Raw genomic sequence first — 25,525 nt, forward strand, 5'->3', positions numbered from 1 at the left:
TTTGAAAACCCTCATTCCTAGAGGGTCATTTTAGGAGGCCTGTGTGTTGTCCTTCACACACTCTTAACCATCTGGAACATTTTTGCTTTCTTTACATCTGTAAAAATTTGGGGTTGGGTGAAGCCATTTCTAAATTGTCTTCTAGCTCTAGCTGTAAACTGTTACATCATGATTTGAGCAGCATAGGCCTAAAGAGCCGTCACCTGAATTTTTGTAATGTATTCATTTGTGTTTGATTAAAAAACTAGATCATAAATTGCTTGAGGACAAATGCCTCTTGTGTGTCCTTACTCACATAAGTCCCCACCATGTTCTGAGCAGGGCTGATTCCCTGGCAAGCATGCAAAACAGTATGTGCTTTACTGTAAGGTACTGTGGGGACAAATCCTAGAACATCACTTCCTTTGATCAAAAACAGGGATGATAAATGATGTCAAAGTTTTGAGAGCCTCAATTAAAAATATCATGAAAGAATAAGCAGATATAATAAGAGAAGTAACAATAAATGCAAATTTAGCAGTGTAAAAAGCAAAACTGTTTAACTCAACAGTGTTTACAAACCCGACTATAAATTGGGAGAACTCAAATTCCATTGCAATGAATGTGACAGTATATTACCTTAATGTCTGCTGATTGTCAGCAAAGATTCATTCACCTCAAGCAAGAATCTCTATAAAGTTTGAACCATTTTCCTATAGGGTTAAAGCAATCAGACAGTCCTTTGAGTTTGTTTTAATGGTGTATGGCTATAGCAGACACAACATGGAAGTAGCATATTTAAAGAAAGGTTGTAATCTGCCGATCAGGGATGAATGCCAACTCACTAATCTGTCAATCGGGGATACTGCACAGTAGCCACTTGCACTATTTAAAATATTAATATAACCAACAGTTTTTTAAAATGAGATTGCATAAAGCAAGCTCAAGACAGTGTGTGTATCATATGCTACCACTGTGTTCAAAGGAAGAAAAAGGATATGTACTTGAACTTGCTTCTATGTATTCTTGAAATATATTTTGAAAGAGAAAAACATAAACTGGTTTGAGTCTTGCTCTTCTAGCCTGAGGATATTAACCAGTTATCCTGCTTTGAGTGAAGAGAACAAGACATGCAGGTCTATGGGTCATTTCTTACTTGTTAGTCTAAAGACCCAGATACCCGATAGGGGCATTGATCATTTACATCCCCACTGAGGTTTCAGAAGTTTTAGTTTGGAAGGAACTCCTCCATTTTTTGCCAGTCTGGTACCAAAGAACCATAGTGCTGAGCAGTAGCTGGTATTGAATATGGTAGGCAGTACCGATGTCTATCTGGTAGTCCCTCAGTGTGTTGCAGTCATACATCTCCAGTCCTTCTGGGGTCCGGAGACAGAAGACACTCACAGGGAAGCCACATCTCAAAGCTACCAGGGTTCTCAGATCAGACACTTTTTGAACAAGAAGGGAAATGTTCTCCATCATTGGCATTGTCTCTTGGGTCACAGCATTAAACACATAGAGAGTTGGCTTGTCTTCTTCCTAAGGGAAGAGAAAAGGAGGAAACTCAGGAATAAGCACTATCTAGGGGTTGAAACAAAGGAAAACATTTTGAGTGCCTCTAAATCCCACGACATGGGGGCTAAGGATGAAAGCAAAGGCCAGCTAAGTTCCTGACTCCTGGTCTGACTCCTGTTCTTCCATCCTGAGACTATTAAGGAGTCCTCCTGCTTTGAGAAAAATGAAGGAGACTTGGCAGGGCTTTGCAACATTTCTTCTTAGTCTGCAGACCTAGAAACACAAGAGGAGTGTTGATAATTATATCCACACTGCACTTATGGAGGTGTTCTTTGAGAAACAAATCTACCATCCCGCTGGGCTCTGATTTGGAAGTACTATGGTTTCTAAACCCTCAGTCAATTTTTAAAATCCTTTCTGAGAGGTTATCTCTGGGGAGTGGAACTGAGTTCAATGTTGTAGGAGGGATGTTTTACTTAGCATTTTATGCTTTTCATTTTCCTTATGGTCTAACCTAAAAAATGTATATTTACTTTTACTGTTTAAAAAGGGAAGTTCTAACTATAAGTGATAAAAATTTCCTTTTTTTTTTCTTTTGCAATATAGATAGGAAAGCAAGTGAGAGTGATACATCTCAAGTCAAGTTCAAATGGAAGGTTTGGGAAAAATATTAATCTTCCTGTTAACAACAGATGAATCAAGACACACCAAAGCTAGAAACATGGCAAACCAGGAAAATGGGAAGGGGGCAGAGAGGAGAAGACTATTAACGTTTCCAGTTGTCAAATCAAAAAAATGAAACTGCATGTACTTCCCCTTCATTGGATTCAGGGCAATCATGTTTGTCTTCAGTGGCCTCTTGTCGGCTTGGCAGATATGTGTGCTCGGAGCTGTCCCTGTCATGTGGGAATCTTGGAGAGGCGCCTTAAGCAAGACTCACAAGTGGGCATCAGGCCTCTGGGTTTTGGGGTCTGGTGAGGGGGTTGTTCCTAGCCAGTCATTTTTCTCTTGTTCAGCTCTATTCTATCCTCCCCCTTTCTCCTATCAAAATTTGCCTCCAGATTCCCCCAGGAGCCCCTCCCTGCTTCAGAACTGTAGTACATGACATTCATTCCCCTCCTCCCAGATCACACACTGCCATAACGTAATCAACAAGCAGATCTCTTTGAAAGAGCCTTTAAGGAGTAATGAATGTTACAGCTACAGTTTAGGCTGCGGTGCTTTGATCTGGGGCCCATTTCAGTGACTCACATCGCCAAAAGCAGGTTCCGGCCCTCTGCTTCCTGAGTCTAACGTGCTTAGGACAGTTTTTCTCAACAGCTTCTCATAAACTCACTCAATAAAAATTGGAAGGGCATAGGATTCACTCTTTCCCTTTCGATATGCTTGCGCTTTCCTATGGCTCCATTAAAGTCCATCCTAAATCCATGTGGTATTTATAGGCAGGAAGAAATTCCTACAAAAACTAAATAAAAAGATAGCGGGGTGGATAAAATTATATTTTAGGTAATAGCTTTTCCTTATTTCTTTGATGGTTACTCTGATTTCTTGTTAGCCCTTGGTACGGATACTAATTTATACTTAAAATTAAATGTGTAATGTGCAAACAAAGTAGCAAAGACCCAAGTCACTCTTCATAGTGAACTGGCAACTACATGATGTTAAAAAAGTAAGTTCAAAAGGAGCTTCTCAGAATACGAATAAACATAAGCATCTATAACTAGGTATATGTAAAACTCTTAAACAAGTAATAAGGGAGAACTGCAAAACATATGGGAATGTTTAGATGAAACTAATAGTGCAAGTAAGAAAATATATTAGTTATTAATGAAGTTATGTTCTTAAATTGCAAGAAAATTAGCACCTACAGAGTTTATTCTTTTTTTTTTTTTTAAGCCCCCAGGAACTTCCCAGGCCCATTTAATTTATGATGTATCTGGAACATAGTTCCCTTTCTACTATTTTGACTCTATTTATTCACCACTTTATAAACCTCACTTTTGTGAGAAAATGCATTTTAAGTTCTATTGAGGCACACCAATTGGGAGACATTTCTTCGTGTTGGTTATTTGGAGAGGGAACACGTTGATGTGGATTAACAGCAACTTGTCAACTCACCTTATGCACATAATAAAAGCATCTCTTTATCTATGTGATACCTCTCCTTAAATATTCTAAATAAGGAACACTGGTAGTTATACTAAAGGAAGCCAGATGTTATTAAATAAATAATACCATTAAAAATCATCATTGAAGGGGTGCCTGGGTGGCTCAGTCGGTTAAGCGCCTAGGTGGCTTCAGCTCAGGTCATGATCCCAGGGTCCTGAGATCGAGCCCTGCATTGGGCTCCCTGCTCAGTGGAGATCCTCCTTCTCCCTCTCCTTCTGCCTGCCTCTCTGCCTACTTGTGCTCTCTCTATCTCTCTGTCAAATAAATAAATAAAATATTTTTAAAAAATCATCATTGAAAATACATAAAATTAGGCTTTCCCCTTTACAAATAAACCAAGAAACTATGGTACGAGGTACATATCTTACTTTTTTTTTTTTGGCTTGTGACTGAATAGTATTGTTTGAGTACAGTTTATTTCTGAGTGTTTTTTTATTATTAACATATAATGTATTATTTGTATCAGGGGTACAGGTCTGTCATTCATCAGTCTTTTTGTTGTTGTTGTGTGTGTGTGTATATATATATATATATATATATATGTGTGTGTGTATATATATATATATACACAAACAATGCATTATATATATATACAAACAATACATTATATATATAACATTATATATAATATATACATTATATATATAGTGTATATATATACACAATATATATATACACAATACATTATATATATAGCATTATATATATATATATTTTTTTAATAACATATAATGTATTGTTTGCCCCAGGGGTGCAAGTCTATGAATCATCAGGCTTATACATTTCATAACATTCACCCTAACACATACCCTCCCCAATATCCATAACCCAGCCTATCCCTACCTCCCCACCACCCAGGAACCCTCAGTTTGTTTTGTGAGATTGAGTCTCTTATGTTTTTGTCTCCCTCCCAACCCCATCTTGTTTATTTCCTTCCCTAGTCCCCATGACCCCTTGCCCTGACTCTCAAATTCCTCATATCAGAGAGATTATATGGTAATTGTCCTTCTCTGATTGACTTATTCCGCTTAGCATAATACCCTCTAGTTCCATCCATGTCACTGCAATTGACAGGATCTCATTTCTTGGTGGCTGCATAATATTCCATTGTGCATATGTTTGTGTGTGTGTGTGTGTGTGTGTGTGTGTGTATACCACATCTTCTTTATCCATTCATCTGTTGATGGACATCCAGGCTCTTTCCATAGTTTGGCTATTGTGGACATTGCTGCTATAAACATTGAGGTGCAGGTGCCTCTTTGGATCACTACATTTCTATCTTTGGGGTAAATACCCTGTAGTTCAGTTGCTGGGTCATAGGGTAGCTCTATATTCAACTTTTTGAGCAACCTCCATACTGTTTTACAGAGTGGCTGCACCAGCTTGCATTCCCACCAACAGTGTAGGAGGATTCCCCTTTCTCTGCATCCTTGCCAGCATCTGCCATTTCCTGACTTGTTAATTTTAGCCATCCTGACTGGTGGGAAGTGGTATCTCACTGTGGTTTTGATTTGTATTTCCCTGATACCAAGAGATGTTGAGCAATTTTTCATGTGTCTGTTGGCCATCTGGATATCTTCTTTGCAGAAATGTCTGTTCATGTCCTCTGCCCATTTCTTGATTAGATTATTTGTTCTTTGTGTGTTGAGTTTGGTAAGTTCTTTATAGATTTCAATACTAGCCCCTGATCTGATATGTCATTTGTGAATATCTTCTCCCATTCTGTTGGTTGCCTTTTGGTTTTTGTTGGCTATTTCCTTTGCTGTGCAAAAGCTTTTGATCTTGATGAAGCCCCAATAGTTCATTTTTGCCCTTGCTTCCCTTGCCTTTGGTGATGTTTCTAGGAAGAAGTTCCTGTGGCTGAGGTCGAAGAGGTTGCTGCCTGTATTCTCCTCAAGGATTTTGATGGATTCCTGTCTCACATTGAGGTCTTTCATTCATTTTGAGTCTATTTTTGTGTGTGGTGTAAGGAAATGGCCCAGTTTCATTCTTATGCATGTGGTTGTCCAATTTTCCCAACACGATCTGTAGAAGAGACTGTCTTTTTTCCATTGGACATTCTTTCCTGCTTTGTCAAAGATTAGTAGACCATAGAGAGTTGAGGGTCCATTTGTGGGTTCTCTATTCTGCTCCATTGATCTATGTGTCTGTTTTTGTGCCAGTACCATACTGTCTTGATTATTACAGCTTTGTAATAGAGCCTAAAGTCCAGAATTGTGATGCACCCAGCATTGGTTTCCTTTTTAAACATTCCTCTGGCCATTTGGGGTCTCTTCTGGTTCCATATAAATTTTAGGATTATTTATTCCATTTCTTTGAAAAAAGTTGATGGTATTTTTATAGGGATTGCATTAAATGTGTAGTTTACTCTAGGTAACATAGACATTTTAACAATATTTGTTCTTCTAATTCTCGAACACAGAATGTTTTTCCATTTCTTTGTATCTTCCTCAATTTCTTTCATGAGTGCTTTATAGTTTTCTGAGTCCAGATCCTTTGCCTCTTTGGTTAGGTTTATTCCTAGGTATCTTATGGTTTTGGGTGCAATTGTTATGGGATCAACTCCTTAATTTCTCTTTCTTCTGTCTTATTGTTGGTGTATAGAAATGCGACTGATTTCTGTGCATTGACTTTATATCCTGCTACTTTGATGAATTCCTGTATGAGTTCTAGCAGTTTTAGGGTAGAGTCTTCTGGGTTTTCCATGTAAAGTATCATATCATCTTCAAAGAGTGAGAGTTTGACTTCTTTGCTGATTTGGATGCCTTTTATTTCTTTTTGTTGTCTGATTGATGAGGCTAGGACTTCTACTATGTTGAGCAACTGTGGTTATAGTGGACAACCTGTTGTCTTCCTGACCTAGGGGAAAAGCTCTTAGTTTTTCCCCATTGAGAATGTTATTTGCTGTGGGTTTTTCATAGATGGCTTTTATGATATTGAGGTATGTACTCTCTATCCCCACACTGTGAAGAGTTTTGATCAAGAAAGGATGCTGTACTTCATCAAATGCTTTTTCTGCATCTATTGAGAGGGTCATATGGTTCTTGTCCTTTTATTAATGTAGTGTATCACGTTGATTGATTTGTGGATATTGAACCAACCTTGCAGCCCAGGAATAAACCCCACTTCGTCGTGACAAATAATGCTTTTGATGTACTGTTGGATCCTATTGGTTATTATTTTGGTGAGAATTTTCACATTCATGTTCATCAGAGATATTGGTCTGCAATTCTCCTTTTGGGTGGGGTCTTTGTCTGGTTTTGGGATCAAGCAATGCTGGCCTCATAAGAAGAGTTTGGAAGTTTTCCTTCCATTTCTATATTTTGTAACAATTTCAGAAGAATAGGTATTAATTCTCTTTAAGTGTTTGGTAGAATTCCCTGGGGAAGCCATCTGGCCCTGGGCTCTTGTTTGTTGGGAGATTTTTTATTACTGCTTCAATTTCCTTGCTGGTTATGGATCTGTTCAGGTTTTCTGTTTCTTCCTGGTTTGGTTTTGGTAGTTTACATGTCTCTAGGAATGCATCCATTTCTTCCAAATTGTCAAATTTGTTGGCATATAGTTGCTCTTAATATGTTCTTATAATTGTTTGTATTCCTTTGGTGTTGGTTGTGATCTCCCCTCTTTCATTCATGATTTTATTAATTTGGGTTTTTTCTCTTTTCTTTTTGATAAGTCTGGGCCAAGGGTTTATCAATCTTATTAATCCTTTCAAAGAACTAGCTCCTAGTTTCATTGATCTGTTCTACTGTTCTTTTGGTTTATATTTCATTGATTTCTTCTCTGATTTTTGTTATATGTCTTCTCCTGCTGGGTTTAGGCTTTCTTTGCTGTTCTTTCTCCAGCTCCTTTAGGTGTAGGGCTAGGTTGTATATTTGAGGCCTTTCTTGTTTTTGAGAAAGGCTTGTAATGCTATCTAGGTCCTCTTAGCACTACCTTTGCTGCATCCCAAAGATTTTGAACTGTTGTGTTTTCATTTTCATTTGTTTCCATGAATTTTTAAAATTCTTCTTTAATTTCCTGAATGAATTTCATTCATTCTTTATTAGGATGCTATTTAGCCTCCATGGATTTGAGTTCTTTCCAACTTTCCTCTTGTGGTTGAGTTCTAGTTTCAAAGAATTGTGGTCTGAAAATATGCAGGGACCCAGGATGTGATCTATTCTGGAGAATGTTCCATGTGCACTAGAGAAGAATGTGTATTCTGTGCTTTGGGATGGAATGTTCTGAATATATTTGTAAAGTCCATGAGGTCCAGTGTGTCCTTATTTCCTTGTTGATCTTTTGCTTAGATGATCTGTCCGTTTCAGTGAGGAGTGTTAACGTCCCCTACTATTATTGCATTACTGTTGATGTGTTTCTTTGATTTTGTTATTAATTGGCTTATATAATTGGCTGTTCCCATGTTAGGAGCATAAATATTTATAATTGTTAGATCTTGTTGGTTAGACCCTTCAGTTATAATATAATGTCCTTCCTCATCTCTTATTACAGTCTTTGATTTAAAGTCTCATTTGTCTGATAAAAGGATTACCACCCCACCTTTCTTTTGATGCTCTTAGCATGAAAAATGGTTTTCCACCCCCTTGCTTTAAGTCTGGAGGTGTCTTTGGATCTGAAATGAGTCTCTTGCAGATAGCAAAAAAAGCAAATGGGTCTTGCTTTTTTATCCAATCTGATACCCTGTGTCTTTTGATTGGAGTATTTAGCCTATTAATATTCAAGGTAACTATTGAAAGATATGATCTTTTTGGAAACATTTTCATTTGTAAATTATACATTGTTTTTTAAGTAATTTTTTTTTTAATTTAAGTAATTTCTACACCCCATGTAGGGCTTGGACCCATGACCCCAGGATCAAGAGTCACATGTTCCTCCGACTGAGCCGGCCAAACATCTCTCATTTGTAAATTATACATTTTTCTTTTTTCCTTTCTTTTTTTTTTTTTGAGAGAGAGAGAGCACCCATGAGTGGTAAGAGGAGACACAAAGGGAAAGGGAGAGAGAGAATCCTAAGCAGACTCCACATCTAGCAGAAAGCCTCATACAGGGCTCAGTCTCACAACTCTGAGATCATGATCTGAGCCAAAATTAAGAGTCAGACACTTAATTGGCTGAGCCACCCAAGTGTCCCCCACCTCACACTTTAGAAGGCATGACCTGTCAGAGAGTTGCTTGTTAGCCCTCTTTGTAGCAGGGCTAAGTGCTCCCAAGCTAGCCTACTCACCAGCTGTACTTTGAATTAGGAGCTGGTAAGGCAGAGAAGCAGCAGACACAGGGCCTCGTCCATGGCAGTGGCACATCTGCAGCATTGCTTGTCTGGCAGCAAGGCTGGAGGCAGGGTCAATTGCTGGCTTTGAGGGCTCAGAGGTGGCTGCAGCTGCAGCCTTCTTGGACTAGTTCTGGGGCATGATGAAGACATTGTTTTTGACTGCATACTCTCTGAACCTGCTTATCTAGTCTTCTTGTCAAGACTGTCAACTACTGAGTAGCCTTTCAGTGCATTTATTTTCTGCTTAAGTTGTCCAGGCTTTGTTTCTGCTGCTGCTTACAATTAAGAACCTGATGCTGGAAAGGAAAAAAGACAAGGATGTAGGAGCACCTTGCCTTGACGGTACAGAGGGAGGAGAGATGCCCCAGTAAGGGAGGAAATCGTAACCCTGAAATGCATCTTGATACCTTGCTATGATGTTTCTGATATCAAACATATACCTTCTTGTTAATTTTCAAACTTCACCTCTCAGGGACTTTGTCAACTTATTCATACATCACCCTTTTATGGAGAGCCTACTATATGCCAGGTACTATTTTCAGCACTGGTTGTCAACAGTGAACAAAACTCAAGCAATAGTTTCCACAGTGACACTTGTTAGAATGAAGGAAGCAAATGGGATAGCACTTCTGCATGCCCAGCAATAACCTGGGTCCTTCCACTGCATCATGCCGTGATTTATAGGAACATAGCAGTCTGTGGCAGCAGTAGCAATGAATGGGCAGGATTGACTCCTGCCTTAATAGAACTTGAATATATATCTTATAGAAGATATTTCTTATGGTTTCTATAGAACTTTTTCCCCTGAGAAGGAAAAAATAATGCAATATTCTTTCCCCACTATTCTCATATTGCACCCCCCGTTCACTTTTCCAGATGTTTCTACATTACTATTAAAAGAGAAGGTATAATACACAGGAAGGCTGGAAGATATATTGACTATTTAAAAAATGTATTTAGGAGCAGTTCATCTCTTAATTTATCTAAAGTCTTTTCCTCTTTTCACACAAGCAAAATGTAATTCACACAAAATATAAGCATAATAAAGAAACCAAATATTTTGGATTTATTTTGCATCACATAATGTGTACTTGTATTTTTAAAAAGAGTTTATTTATTTGAGAGAGAGAGAGGGTGTGCATGTGCACAAGTAGGGGGTGGTTGTGGGAACAGGGGGAGAGAGAGAGAGAGAGAAGCAGACTCCATGCTGAGCAGGGAGTCTAACGTGGGCTCGATCCCAGGACTCTGGGATTGTGAACTGAACTGAAAGCAGACGCTTAACTGATTGAGCCACCCAGGCTCCCCTCTACTTATATATTTTTTTTTTAAAAGAAAATTGCTTACTTGGCAAATTTTTAAACTTTGCAAAAGCATGTTGTTTACATCTTGTTATGTCTAAGTTGTGCAAAATAAATGAAGAAACTAGCTTTCCAAGATTTTCAGAAGGTAGAACTAACTGCATGAAGTAGTAGCATAGTTAAATAGGAAAGGTACTACTTAAATTTGTATATATCTAATTGTGCAATAAAGCAACAATATGACTTGGAATGCAGCCTTTTGTTACATAAAATAGATTAGATAGCTTAGAACTGGTCTGACTGCATTCTCTGAGGCATGGGATATTTTCCGAAGAATTTTTGTCATTTTAATCCCATTTTAGACTGCTATTATCCATACATAGTAAATAGTGTGGAATTTTGAAATAGGCTTCTTTTTATCATTTAATCTAAACAGCAATTAAGTCAGGATGAAAAACCAATCTTTATGGTCTTTGCAGGTAATTCTCTTCCTTCAGATTCTAGATACTGTTTTTCTTCCCCAAACCAGTCATATGAAATTTCCTAAATGTGTTTCTACTGGAGAAGGTGAAGATTAAGATCACTAAGATTTCCATGGAACATGAATGTTTTTATTTAAACCCTGTGTGTTGGCCAGTTCTGTGATGTGTAATTATATTCTGCCTCTCTTGATTAAACCCATTTTACCTCTATATTTTATTTTTTTCCACTGAGAGTTTAAACTCCAGGGAAAGGTCAGAGTTCAGTGCAAAGATAGCTTGCACGGTCATAGATGATGTTTTATTGGCAGAATTTATGGAAAATTTTTATAAGTAAAACTAGGAAATAGGTTGCCTCTGGGGAGGAAAACTGGGGGCCAGAGGTGGGAGGAAGACTTTTTACTGTATATACTTTTTATATCTTTTGTCATCTATGTGAATGTACTACCTATTAAAAAATAAATCAAGGTTAGAATTTTAAATTAAGGGAAAGAAAGCCAGTGCTGAGTTAAATAATAGTATACTATTCATACTCTTTACACACATTATGTACATCCTTGAATAGCTGTGGCTCAATCCTATCCCTCCAGCTGCTCAAATATCAGTAATAAACTTGTGCCACTATCTCTAGGTAAGCAAGCAACAAAGTCTCAAATATCATTATTGGCACTGGAAAATTCCAGGATATTTTAAACGGTTTATCCTATACAGTACCAAAAACATGACATAAAAATATATTTAAATACATAAGGAAAGACATTTAAGAAATGAGATAAAAAAAAAGAAATGAGATGGAATTTAGTCTGCCTAAAGGAGTATTATACTATAATTTTCTTAGTCTCAGAAGGAGAAAAGAAGAAATCAGAGTTGTTTTTATTTATCTTTTTGATAATTAAACATTCTTCAAGAATACAACAATAATACATGAATAAATGCTCATAAAACATTACAAACTCATGTACAAATATGTTATTTTTATTTACTTAAATGGAATCATACAATGCTAATTTTTCTGTGTCCTGTTTTTACTAGTTAGTAATAACTATTTTAGATTTTTTTGAAACATAGACTTCTCACTTAGCCAATCAATGAAATATATTAAAAAACAAAAAAAAAGTTAGCTTTGGCTATCATAAAAAATTTTTTAATGCTAAAATGAGAAAATTAGTGCCCCTTTTAACAGAGAATGTGTACTTAGTTACTTGCTTCCTTGAGTCTCATGTTTTCATATAGAATAAAGAACTAGTATTGAATAGCATTTCTTCCCTAGAAATCAATGCTTAAACTCTTTAGGTCACCTGTCTCCTTAAGAAATTATCAGAAATTAAAAAAAAAAAAAGAAAAAGAAAAAGAAATTTTCAGAAATTAAGGATCCTCCACCCAGAAAATCTCTAGACACATAATTTTGCATATTTTATAATTTTAGGGTTTCGTAAAGTTCTTAAAACCCATCCAGGGATCCCCAATTAAACGCCACTAATTAAGGACACTATAAATGGAAAAGGCTGTCTCCAGGTTGTAGGTATGTACATCTAATTCATGAATGACTACTCTGGTTGAATTTAGATGTAGAAATTGCCCTTTCATTCTTATTGTTGCTGAGAATTTCTTACCTCTCCTCACTCCCCTGCCCTTATTCCATTGGGGATCCAAGGAAGTGACTGAATTTTCTTTCAACATCAATATTTCAGATCCACCCCTGCCCTCATTCCAGTATTGGTTCGTGAGATGTTCTGGGATGACAGTTTGGGGCAGCAACAGGGGACAGAGGAAGGAAGGGAGATAAAGAGTTAACAAGGGAAACTCCCTCTAGTCTCTACACCTTACTTCCCGGTACATCAGAAATTGTGCATAAGACCAGTTAGACAAATGGAAGAGAGGAGAAAGCAAGAAGAGAAAACTTCTTCCTAAGTTATGAAGTGACTTTTTTGAATTATCCACAACTTTATTCAAAATGAGGTAGATATCTAGAACAATTGTTGTTCTGATCATCATACCTTAACAAAGCATTTGAGAGTTGAACCAAAAGATATTCCAACATCAGCAAGACTCCAGCTGTCCTTTAGGGCTGCTCCAGCATATATTAGCTCCAGATACCACCTTCCTTGTTCATCTTCAGAGAGAGGAATGTGGAAATAATCCTTAAAAATCAATAGCATATTATGAAAACAGTATATCTCGAAGTTACTAAATCTCCAGTAATATAATCTCTCTTCTTTTACATTTTTTTTTCCAGTGAGCATTATAAAAGTGTTTTGGACAGATGAAGAAGTATGAGGCAGGGGTTCTTAACTTGGAGCCTATAGACCTCTCCGGAAGGTTATGAACAGGGTTTAGATGGGGAAAAACTATGTTTTGTTTTTATTAACTCTAAATGAAACTGAGATCTTCTTTCAATTATGTATGTAGGCAACAAACTAAAGAAGCAGTAGTTGGCTGTACCTATGACTTTGTCACCAATAGAAATCACAGATTATTTTTATATCATTATAGTTGTTGCAAAAATCTCAAAATATACTGATCACTACTTTGAAATTGCAAGTTATTAGATGCATTGCTAAAATTTGATAAGGTGTAAATAAAGAAGCCCACCTGTACTATATCACAAATTTGTTTTTTAATGTTTGAAAATTATTTTCCAATATAGTTGGTTTTCTTTTCTTTGTATGTATTTTATTGTATGCATTTGAAGACATTCTGTGGAGTCTATAGGTTTCACCAGACTGCCAAAGGATTCAAGGCATAGAAAGATTAAGAGTCTTTGTGTTAGAAGATGTAGGTTTCAGTAATTACAGTAATCTCTATTAACTAATGTAACTGTGATTCAATAAATGCACCTTACTAGATGGGAATGATCATCTCCAAGTTAAATACCATCTGATAGTCAAGACCTAAATATTTGTCTTAATTTCCTGTATTATTTCCTTATGAGAAAGCTACTGAATCCAAATTATTTCTTATTCCAGTTCTGTATTTGTAGGTGAGCTGGTCAACCAGCTTCAGTCTCTGAGCTTCAGTCTCCCTGGATGCAAAATGAGGCTGTAGTTCAGGGTTGTTTGAAGTCCTCTCCACCTCGAAAATCCTTTGTTATCTTTACAGTTGTTCACTCACCAAATGTACCATCCAACAACCGGCATGCTCTACTTAGCTAGTTTAGAGTTAATGTCCTGTTTTTGTCTTTTTATGAAGAACAAAAGGACAGTGCACAACCCACACACTTCATAAAGAGAAGTCAAATTTTTTTTTTCCTGAGAATTTACTGACTCAGTTTGTTTCCTGTCTAACACCTCCATGGTTACTATCTTCTTATCAAACTGTTGTGTAAGCAAATAATGACATTTTCAAATAGTGTTTCCCCTTTGCTGAAAATGTATGTATTTATTTATTTAAAGATTTTATTTATTTATTTGACAGACAGAGATCACAAGTAGGCAGAGAGGCAGGCAGAGAGAGAGGAGGAAGCAGGCTCCCTGCTGAGCAGAGAGCCCAATGCGGGGCTCGATCCCAGGACCCTGGTATCATGACCTAAGCCGAAGGCAGAGGCTTTAACCCACTGAGCCACCCAGGCGCCCCTGAAAATGTATTTAATAGTATCTCTACCCCATATATAGTTTAAAGCCACGGCGTAGTTAAAATCAGTAGACATCTTAGTGGCTTGGGGACAAAGTACATACCTTTATCATCAGCTTGACAGCTTCCACAGTTTCATCTGTTGCAACATCAAATGGTTCAAAAGATCCCTCAAAGGCTATGAAAATTCTCATTCTCTCAAGAAACAAAACAAAGCAAGCAAGCAAACAAACAAAAAACCCCAATCCTACAACTTTTCTCAAAGAATTGGGTAGCTGGACAAATTCTATTTTGCAATTATGGACAAAGATGATGGCCAGAGGCAGCTGTTTCCTTCTAGCTTGAAAGTTGAGCTGAGAGAATGTGAAGAGACAAGTCCTGCTATCTGAGTACTGGGCAACACAGACAGCAGCTGTATTGGCAGAAATGTTTTCCTCGCCAATGGCAGGCAACAGCCCCTTGTTCCTATAGTACAAAAGTACAGAAGCTAGCAAACTTGACAATGGTTGGGGCAAGTGTGAACAAGCACCAAACAAGTATTGCAGAAAGGCCACACATAAATTATACTTTTGTGATGTGACCATCATCCAGGGTCTCTTGAATCTCTATTCACTCAGTGCAGCTGACTAAAGGACCCTTCAAAATAGAGATGTTATTGGAATGTACTGGCACACAGTGAAGCAAAACTGATTTGATTTTACTGAATGTGGTAATCCTGAAAGTTCTCCATAAATAACTCTGAGCTGAAGCATTCTGGTTTCCATAACAACTTTGTGTACTTGTTCCCTGGCGGTATTTCTAATCCTGCCACGGGGTACAGAACAATGCCCACTCGCACCAGGGAGATGAATGCGTAGGCAAATGTCTGTGGTTTTCCCTTATCCTCTCTGTGTAACAGACCTGCCCAATAACAACATGTAGTTGGTATGTCTTCTAGTACTTGCCTTTATGTTATTTATAACAATTTACCATTGTTATCTTCTTCAGCTTCCCTTAGCATTGGTGGAAAATATTTCAAACTCCACTCAATAAATGAGCAAAGGTATTAAGCACAATTACTCAAGTTTATAGAGTAAGCATTGTACTGAAACTTAACTCTAAGACTCTCCAGGTATGATATACTTGGTTTAGTGCTGTTAGGTCAGATTATTTGCTTGCATATGTAAATCTCGTCTTCTTCCTCAAATTCTCTTCCTGATCCATGACAGAATCCTCATTTTGCATTTCTTTTTATTCTTAACAACACTTAGCACAATGTGAGTCATGTGATAGGTGCTTGGTATATGTTAACCTCTTGGTTGATTCTGTTCCGATTTCCAACTTGTATTCCAACCACAAGAAATGTGAAAAAATGGAAGACATATAAAGGGCAAAGGATTTCATGGCAGAGCTAACTCTCTTTTCATCATATTTTTCAGGTGTTGCAACATCATGTTATCGCCTTTTGTTGTTGACATTTTTTTTTTAAAGATTTTATTTATTTATTTGACAGACAGAGATCACTAGGCACAGAGGCAGGCAGAGAGAGAGAGAGAGAGAAGCAGGCTTCCTGCGGAGCAGAGAGCCCGATGCAGGGCTCGATCCCAGGACCCTGAGATCATGACCCGAGCCGAAGGCAGCAGCCCAAACCACTGAGCCACCCAGGCGCCCCTGTTGTTGACATTTTGATAGGAAGTTTATTAACATAGGGTATAGGTATTCTGTTTTGGTGTTTCCCCACAAGCTGCTGTGGTGTTGCCTGGTGAAAGCTCATAGCTACAGCTCCTTCTCCAGGAATTGCCCTTGGATGATGGGAAATGTCTTGGCAAAAAAGCTGGGCATTCCCCTCAGTAACTTACAGCCAAGGGGCTGCAAAAGGCCTGCCTTCTCATCTGAAGGAGTGAAAACTCTGCAAAGGATTCTTGTAGATCAGGCCATGGCTGGACTTTATGTGAGACTACATGCTTTCTCACTTTTTCTTCTTCCCAGTTCTGAACTCTCCCTGACTAGTTTTACTTGTGTACTCCCTCAGTAATTGATATGCATCCAATCCCTGTCTCAGGCTCTGTTTCCAGAGAAATCAGCCTACGGCAGAGGATCTTAAAGAAGCTCATATGCTTTAAGAAATCATAACCAACTGCTTTAAAGCTTCCGAAAATATGTGTTTATTTATACATGTGTATTTTTGTACATTGTAGTAGGCTTGCCTTTAGAGTAAATGCCCAGCTCAAAATTATGTCATTAAGGACTAGTTCCTTATCTCTGACCCCAGCAGTGATGTTTGTAATGTGACACTTTTCTCGTCATTACAATTATTTGGACCAGAATGGAACTGTCAGAATCCTTTCTTTTTGGACTGAAGGAAAATATGACTTTGTGGTTTAATCTGTAACATGCACTTAGCCACTGTGAGTGAATCATCTTCTACCTCCAATGTGACTGAGTGGCAGAGAAAGCTAAGAAGAAAGAATGAAACAGACATATGAAGAGGAGCAAAGTACATAGACAGAGGGTACTCCCATGGTTTCTGTTGCCCATGAATTGTGAGACTCCTTCTCTCTATATAATACCTTGCCCCCATTTTGCTTAAACATGCTTTGGTTGGTTTCTGTTACTTAAAATTGAGAGAGTTCTAATTCATATTTATCCTTTGAGATCCAGCTTCCTTTGGAACAAGATAAGGATATTCATTATCACCACAATTGCTGTTTAATGTTGTTGCCAAGATATTAGCCAAAATGTTTTGGTAAGAGACATAAACCATGTACCAATATGGAAAAATCTCGAAGGTATATAATTAGGTGACAAAAGATGCAAAACAGAATGTGTCATACGCTACCATTTGATGAAAAAATAGGGAAATCATATATATGGATATGATATACGACATAGTTTCCATAGACCTCAAAATCCCTGGAAATATACTCAGGAAACTAGAATCATTGGTGCCTCTAGAGAGGATACTTGAGCAGCCAGGGGTCAAGGACAAGAAAAATACTTTTCACTGTATTTTCTTTTTCTTTTTCTTTTTTTAAAAATAGGTTTTATTTTTTAGAGAACTTTCAGATTTACAGCAAAATTAAGCAGAAAGTGCATAGAGTTCTATACTCTTATACCTCCTGCCCCCACACATTACAGCTTCCCCCATCAAAATCCCAAACTGAATGGTACATTCATTACAACTGATGAATCCACGCTGACACTTCATTGGCCAAAGTCCATACTTGATATTAGGGTACACTCTTGGTGTTGTACATTTTATGGGTTTTGACAAATTCATAATGACATGTATTCATCCACTGGTACAATATAATATGAAATAGTTTCATTGCTCTAAAATTCTCTGTGCTCTGCCTCTTTATCCCTTTTCCTCCCCTAACCTCACACAACCACTGATCTTTTTACTGTCCATGGGTTTGTCTTTTCCAGACTGTCAAATGGTTGGAATCATACAGTTTGCATCCTTTTTCAGATGTTTCTTTCACTCAGTAATGTGTATTTAATGTTCTTCCATGTCTTTTCATGACTTGATAGCTCATTTCTTTTTAGCATGGAATAATATTCCATTGTTGGATGTACCACAGTTTATTTATCTATTCGCTTACTGAAGGATGTCTTGGTTGCTTCCAAGTTTTGGCAATTATGAATAAAGCTACTATAAACATCCATGTGTAGGTTTTTGTGTGGATGTAAGCTTTCAGTTCATTTGGGTAAATACTCTTGAGTACAATTGCTGGATGGTATGGTAAGAGAATGTTTAGTTTTGTAAGAAACTGCCAAACTATCTTCTGGAGTGGCCGACCATTTTGCATTCCTACCAGCAATGAATTAGAGTTCCTATTGCTCCACATGCTCACCAGCATTTGTTGTTGTGTTTGTGTTACCTTTTTTTTTCTTTTCAGATTATGAACTATGTGAAAGCATTAATTACTCAAAATATTAAATTAGATGAAATACAGTAAAATTAAAAAAAAAATCCCAACTCAGTCCTTTAAGAAGTCTTCTTGATCTCCCCAGGGCAGTTTACCTCTCCCTCTATTATTCCCTCACTGCGTCATACGTTTTTAAACTATTGGACTTTTTATACTGCATTCCATTTATCATATCAGTGTCACCCTCTCCTCATGAAGAGCTGCTTCATGGAGGGACAGTGTCTTAATCACTTTTGTATCCCCAGCACTGAGTGTCTCACAGTATGAATAAACACAGTGAGGTTATTATAGATTGATATCGTTAAAAGTTACCTTGTAATAATGAAATGATAAGCAGACTTGAAACTCTCTTAGCAATCTGGGGACAGATTGAATTGATGAAGAATAGACTCGAAAATTTTCTTAGTTGCAATCTAGAAATAACTTGTTTTAGCATCTAGAAGCTCTTTTTGAGTCCCCACCCAGGAGTTTTTAAATAATTTAGTTAGCCTACTGGGTGCCTCCTACCTGCAATGGAATATGCTAAGTCTTTGGAAGATTTGGTGATGGATCTTAAGGAATTTGCCATGAATATGGAAAATGGTATCTGTCCAACACACCTGGACCAGGAACTGTATTGTAGGATAAAGTGTGATAAGAGATGTACAAATGAAATTGATGGTATGGAAGTGAAGAGACATTTAATCTGATGTAAAGATATACTATTCATTCATTTTAGTCGTTCAGTACATACACACTGAGCCTTTAGTATGTATCAGGCACTGTTCTCTGCAGGATCATTGCAGTGAATAAGATATGGAACTTCCAGTTTAATGTGAATGTGTGTGTGTGTTTGGAGTGGAGGAAAGGTAGGTAAGGAATAGTGGGGAGGGACAAAGACAATAATTAATAAACAATAAATAGCTAAGCTTTGTTTAAAGAGAATGGTCAGACAGTAGGGATAAGCATGGAAAAGGTAACGACAAATCTAGTGAAATAGGAAAGGAAGGGCTTGTTAGAAATAATGGTATAAAAGAATTAGGTCCAATAAAGGGAAAACAAGAAAATAGGAAGGTGACACATACCAAGGGAGAAAGAACAAGAAAAAAATGTTAAAAGATCTGTACTGGGGTAAAAAATAAAAATGACTATGTCACAATCAGTGATTAATATTTTAGTCCTCTGATCTCTCATATGTTTCATAAATGGAAATCTATGATTCTTGATTTTTATTTCTCCATTTAGAGTCATAGCAGTCTCCCTATTACTGTTTAATCCCTTACTTTAGGTTCCTTTTAAAAACTCTGAAATAATTACATGTTTACATTGATTTTAAGACTTTTTTGATTTATTATATATTGATACATGTCATACATGTCATATGATATATACAAAACAAGAAAAAATAGAACTTCATGTCATATGGTAAATAGTCTTGTATAGGAACACAGAATGATTGATGATTCTTTACAATACTAATTACCTTAAGAGTATATGCTTTGGTATGAAAAATGCTCAGTGCTGATGTGTTTAGAGAAAATTGATGGCATTATTTTTTATTGAAGGTTAGTTGACATACAATATTGTATTCGTTTCAGGTGTACAACATAGTAATTTGACAATTCTATACATTATTCAATGCTTATTGCCATTTGTAGTCACCGTAAACATTTTCACAATATTGTTGAGTATATTGCTCGTGCTATCCTTGTACTTTTCATCTCTTTGACTTATTTATTTTATAATTAGATGTTTGTATTATAATGCCCTTTACCATTTTGCCCATCCTCCCACCCACCTCTCCTCTGGCAACCACCAGTTTGTTCTCTGTATTTGAGTCTGTTTGGTTTGTTTGTTGATTTGTTTTGTTTTGTTTTTTGGATTCCACATATAAGTGAAATCATATGGCGTTTGTTTTTCTTTGTCTGACTTCATTTACCATAATACCCTCTAGGTCCATGCATGTTGCCACAAATGGCAAGATTCACTCTTTTCTATGGCTCAATAGTATTTCCTTGTATGTAAGTATGTATATGTATATATATACATACACACACACGTGCATGTATAACTTATATATATTTATATACTGCATCATATATATACCACATCATATATACCACATTTTCTTTATCCATTCATCTATTAATGGACACTTGGGTTGTTTTCATATTTGGCTATTTTAAATAATGCTGCAATAGACACAGGAGTACATATATCTCTTTGAATTAGTGTTTTCGTTTTCTTTTTTAAAAAAATATTTTATTTATTTATTTGACAGAGAGACATAGTGAGAGGGAACACAAGCAGGGGCAGTGGGAGAGGGAGAAGCAGGCTTCCTGCTGAGAAGGGAGCCCGATATGTTATCCCAGGACCCTAGGATCATGACCTGAGCTGGAGGTAGATGCTTAATGACTGAGCCACCCAGGTGCCCCGTGTTTTCATTTTCTTCGGGTAAATACCCAGTAATGGAATTACTGGATCATATGGTAATCCTGTTTTTAATTTTTTGAAGTATCTCCATACTGTTTTCCACAGTGGTTGCACCAATTTACATTCCCACCAATAGTGCATAAGGAACGGTTTTCTCCACATCTCCACCTGTTATTGCCTGTCTTTTTGATACTAGTTATTCCGACGAGGTGATGTCTCATCGTAGCATTTATTTTTAATCTACAACTCTGCTTTTATTTTTACAACTTTAAAATTTGTCATAGAGCTCTGTTGTGTTTTTTGAGAATCAAAACAAGTTTGGAAAAAGGAAGTAAAAATTCTTAATTCTCAATATACTTCCTGTCCTTATATTATTCCTGATTCATTTAAGGTACAGCTTTCATTAGTTGTTTTTTTTTTAAATATTTTATTACTTATTTATTTATTTATTTTAAAGTAAGTTATTGTATTTTAATTTTTTTTAAAGATTTTATTTATTTATTTGACAGAGAGAGATCACAAGCAGGCAGAGAGGCAGGCAGAGAGGAGGAAGCAGGCTCCCTGCTGAGCAGAGAGCCAGATGCGGGGCTCGATCCCAGGACCCCAGGATCACGACCTGAGCCGAAGGCAGCGGCTTAACCCCCTGAGCCACCCAGGCGCCCCTGTTATTTTAATTTTAACTGGAAAAGAAATCATGCAGGTTTGGATAATCCTGAAACACCTAGATATATTGAGTTAAATATATCTTAAGTGGATAGCAGAGTTTGCAAGAAAGTAAGGGATCCCCTCTTGGGTCAACCAAAAAGAGATCTAAAAATCAGATTTTACAGTTTTTTGAAATTGCTATTTAGCAAAGAAACACATAAAAAAAAACCCCAATAGACTAAAGAAGATGGATTTAATCTGTAAAAGGAACAGATGATTTAGAAGTTTGGTCTGAGGATCACCAGTATAACCTGGGTACTTGGCTGGAACTTTAGAATCTCAGGCTCCACGAGAGATCTACTGAATCAGAATCTGCCTTGCAGCAGACTCCCAGGTGTTCCTATGCATAATAATGTTTCTGAAGCACTAGTTTATATGACATCATAGTTAAGGGAGACTAGGCAGATTTCTCCTGACTGCCATTTTCCCACTCACTCATTTTAGTATCTAAAATTTCATTTTTTGGGGCGCCTGGCTGGCTCAGTCAGTTAAGGGTCTGCCTTCAGCTCAGGTTGTGATCTGGAGTCCTGGGTTCGAGTCCTGTTGTGGGGGGGTCCCTGCTCAGTGGTGAGTCTGCTTCCCCTTCTCTCTCTGCCTGCCTCTCTGCCTGCTTGTGATCTCTCTTTCTTTGCAAAAAAATAAATAAAATCTTGAAAAAAAAAAGGTAAATGCTAGTTTAACTCAGCAGACTATTCTAGGTTGACAACTGTAATTATTTTACTTCAGTATTTGAAGATATTGTTTCATTGACTTCTGGTTTCTTTTGTTGCTACTGAGAAAGTCAGCTGCCATTCCTTTGTATACTTTTTTTTTTTTTAAAGATTTTTATTTATTTATTTGACAGAGATCACAAGTAGGCAGAGAAGCAGGCAGAGAGAGAGGGAACCAGGCTCCCTGCTGAGCAGAGAGCCCGGTGTGGGGCTCCATCCCAGGACCCCCGAGGTCATGACCTGAGCCGAAGGCAGAGACTTAACCCACTGAGTCACCCAGGTTCCCCTGTATACTTTTTTAAAATTTCAGAACCTTTGTTTTTCTTTGATCATCTCTAAATTTCACTATAATACCTAGATGTGAATTTATTTTGTTTCTTTAGGGTATAGTTCCTGGGCTGGAATTGCTGTTCCATAGAAAATGTTCTTTTTTCAGCCTTTCCAGATAATGCCAAATTCTTTCCCAAAACAACTGCCTTAATTCACACTACTGAGTTCTTACATCTTTATATAGCATTATGTTACATACATTTTTGCTTGCTTATTTAGTAATAACTTTGTTAACAAATAGAAGAAGACTGCTTCTCAGTGTCCCAAATAAGGAAAAATTCAAATTGTATGTTATTCATCTTTTTTTTTTTAAAGGTTTTATTTATTTGTCAGAGAGAAAGCACAAGTGCACAAGCAGGGGGTACGGCAGACAGAGGGAGAAGCAGGCTCCCCACTGAGCAAGGAGCCCAATGTGGGATGCATTACAGGACCCTGGGTTCATAACCTCATCCAAAAGCAGGTGCTTAACCAACTGAGCCACCCAGGCATCCCTGTCATTCATCTTAGATAAAGAAAGGGAGGCAACTCATCTCAAAGGAAACAATGACAAAATAATTTTTTAAGGCATTTAACCTGAATCAGGCTTTTTTTTTTTTGGTCTGATCTTTTTCAATTCCCTTGAAAACAAATAAGCTTTGTTGAAAAAAACCTTTCTGATACGTGTCCTTTTGTGTTTTAAACTTTTTACTTACTATCTTACAAGATGAACTTATTCATTAGTTTAGAACTTGGTAAGGAATTGGGAGTCTTTTCTAATCTTTGGACCCAAACTCCCTAAAACAGTTTTTAGTTCTTTTTGGTACTTTTTCAAATGTGCCTACTCCTACATATATGAGTACCTATGGAATTTTTATGGACTCTGTTCCTTCTTTTATCACAGTAATACTTTTATTTTCTTTTCAAAATGAAAGAAAGTTTATCTGATTCTAAAATTATCATTTTTTTCTGATTCTAAATATAATAATGTTTAGGGTAATTTTAATGTCTCTAGTTGATCTCAGCACTTAAAACACCACCTGCATTCTTGTCACTTCTTATGGAGAATGACTTCTAGGCCATTTTAGACAACGAGTTATTTGATATTCTGTCTTTTTAGTTGTTGGAGTTGTTGTTGGTGTTTTATAGTATTTTGGAGGTAGGAGATGCTACAATTTCATATGCTTTCTGTTTATACTTTTAGGAGGCTGTAAAATAAAATAATGTAATGTAAATAAATGTAAAATAAAACCTGTTAGACACAAAGTCCTAAAAGCTCATTTTCTTTTATTTGTTTTTATAAGGAGATAATTAGTGACTATTAGTATCATGTGCCATGTTAACCCTTCATATTCTTGAAAACTACTATTAAGATATCTATCAATCTTACTGTTTAACATACTTAAAAACAATTGGTACATTTTCCCAGTCTATTTTCTTCCAGTTTGTCTTCATTCATCACAGTGGGGAGAATAACTGCTTCTGCAGGGTGTACCACAATTCTTCATGAATCCAGTACAAATAGCACATTACCTTGTTCATAACCGAGAGGATTATACCTATTGTCATCTGAAGAGAAGAATAAAGTCAGAATAAAATGTTCCACCTGGGTGGCTCGGTCCCTTGACCCTCTGACTCTTGATTTCAGCTCATATTGGATTCCCACTCTGCGATGGAGTCCTGAGTGGGGCTCTGAGCACAGCAGGGAGTCTGCTTGAGGATTCACTCTTCCTCTACCCCTCCCCCACTCATGTGGGCACTTGCTCTCTCTCTCTCAAATAAATTAATTAATCTTAAAAAATGTTCTGCACTCAAGGTACTTTTATTTAAGGAATAAACAAAGTTGTTTTCCCCCTTATTTTAAACGTGTAGAATATGGACATTATTAGTATTTGCTTTTTTTGATGTCATTCAACAAATCTGATTTAACATAAAACCAATTTGAGGTAATTTAAGGAAATCCTTATAGAGATATTGTAACTATGTTTACATTAATTACACTAGCCTTTATGTAATATTTCCAACTCTGATTTTGTTTGCTCCTTTCTCCCCCTCCCTCCTAATTCTGATTTACTTATGACTTTCTTAAAGGCGGGTGTTGTATTAAGTATTAATGTTTTCACAACTGATGAAAATCTAAGAATACATAGTATATATAGTCGTAAGGTACATAAGAGAGCAAAGTAACTCTGATAGTCTTTATTGATTTTTTTGTGTGTGTGTTTAAGTTTTATCTGAGTACCTAATATTCACGATATTCAAAATTCAGAGGATATAAAAGCATACACAATAGGGACAGTTTTCCTCCCATTTCTGCGTCCTAGCCACTCAGGTATCCCCAGAGCAATCAGGGTTACAAGTTACATCAGTGGTGTTCTACAGGTGTTTATATGCGATGATCCTCTCAAGTACCTCCGTTATTTAAAACATAAGGTCAAAGAACGTGAATGGACTTTTAAAGGCACCTCATTTTGAAGCAGAAGCAGGACCAGAATCTAGGTTTCCTGGCATTCTAATTCAGGACTTTTGCAATCTTCACACTAAGCCACATTGCCTCTTTTAAGTGGCTAGTTGGCAACTGGTTAATCAGTGCTGTTGTTCCAGTCTAGGCCATTTAAGTTTCAAAGTAGTTTGGTTTAAGACTGGAATACCTGGTACGCAGGTTAATCAGAAGGGCAGTAGGAGGCGGGTTTCTTTGGCTCGCCAAAAGGAGGCTAGGGTTTTAAAAGGCTGACCTAGGGCTTAATCACACGGTTTGACTTTTGCTGAGTCCCAGGGATGGCGCGTGTCAGGCCCAATGCTTACGTCAGCACGGCCCCCGAGCCGGGCGTCTGGGTACTCGCTTTCAGCCTTCGGGCTGCTGGCATCTTTAAAGCGACCCGGACTCTATTTAAGGCGTTGGTGGGTCTCGGTCCCAGCATCCGGACTTCAGCGTGCGCACCGTGTAGAGGGGATGAGGTTTCATTCTCGCCCCTACAGCCGGTCGGGTGAGTGTGGTGCAGGGAAGAGATTCGTAGGTGCCAGAGCCAGCCCCGCCCAGGGGCAGCCCGCCAGCTGGGTCTCGGGCTGTCTAGTCCCAAAGCCAGAGTGGACCAAGGCGGCCGGCCCTGTTCGCTCGGTACGGTCCCCTGCAGACCCCACGGCCTCCACTCCTGGGAGCAAATGGTAGGGGGTAGGCTTCCACAGCCAGTTCCCTCGG

The 25,525-nt window shown here is 37.5% G+C and overlaps 2 protein-coding genes across 4 annotated transcripts in view; one reads left to right on the forward strand and one right to left on the reverse strand.

The window, feature by feature from the left end:
• Positions 1-14,954, reverse strand: part of ANKUB1 (ankyrin repeat and ubiquitin domain containing 1) — a 33,035-nt gene extending 18,081 nt beyond the window's left edge. Inside the window, exons 1-3 of one of the 3 annotated variants that reach the window (XM_045088508.1) lie at positions 14,387-14,522; positions 12,710-12,825; positions 1,384-1,518 (exon numbers count right to left, since the gene is read on the reverse strand). In XM_045088508.1, coding sequence (XP_044944443.1) covers positions 1,384-1,396 — 13 coding nt within the window. In that variant the 5' untranslated portion in view covers positions 1,397-1,518; positions 12,710-12,825; positions 14,387-14,522. Of the gene's footprint in view, positions 1-1,301; positions 1,519-12,709; positions 12,854-14,386 lie in introns of all 3 variants that reach the window. The other 2 variants (XM_045088509.1, XM_004755532.3) reach the window with 2 other exon arrangements.
• A 10,204-nt stretch (positions 14,955-25,158) lies between these two features.
• RNF13 (ring finger protein 13) overlaps positions 25,159-25,525 on the forward strand; it is a 157,948-nt gene continuing 157,581 nt past the window's right edge. Inside the window, exon 1 of the mRNA XM_004755530.3 lies at positions 25,159-25,313. The gene's annotated coding sequence lies outside the window, so the exon portion shown is untranslated. The remainder of the gene's footprint in view (positions 25,314-25,525) is intronic.

This window comes from Mustela putorius, unplaced genomic scaffold, assembly GCF_011764305.1.
Source record: "Mustela putorius furo isolate JIRA1106 unplaced genomic scaffold, ASM1176430v1.1 tig00003834_pilon_pilon_pilon, whole genome shotgun sequence".
NCBI lineage: Eukaryota > Metazoa > Chordata > Mammalia > Carnivora > Mustelidae > Mustela > Mustela putorius.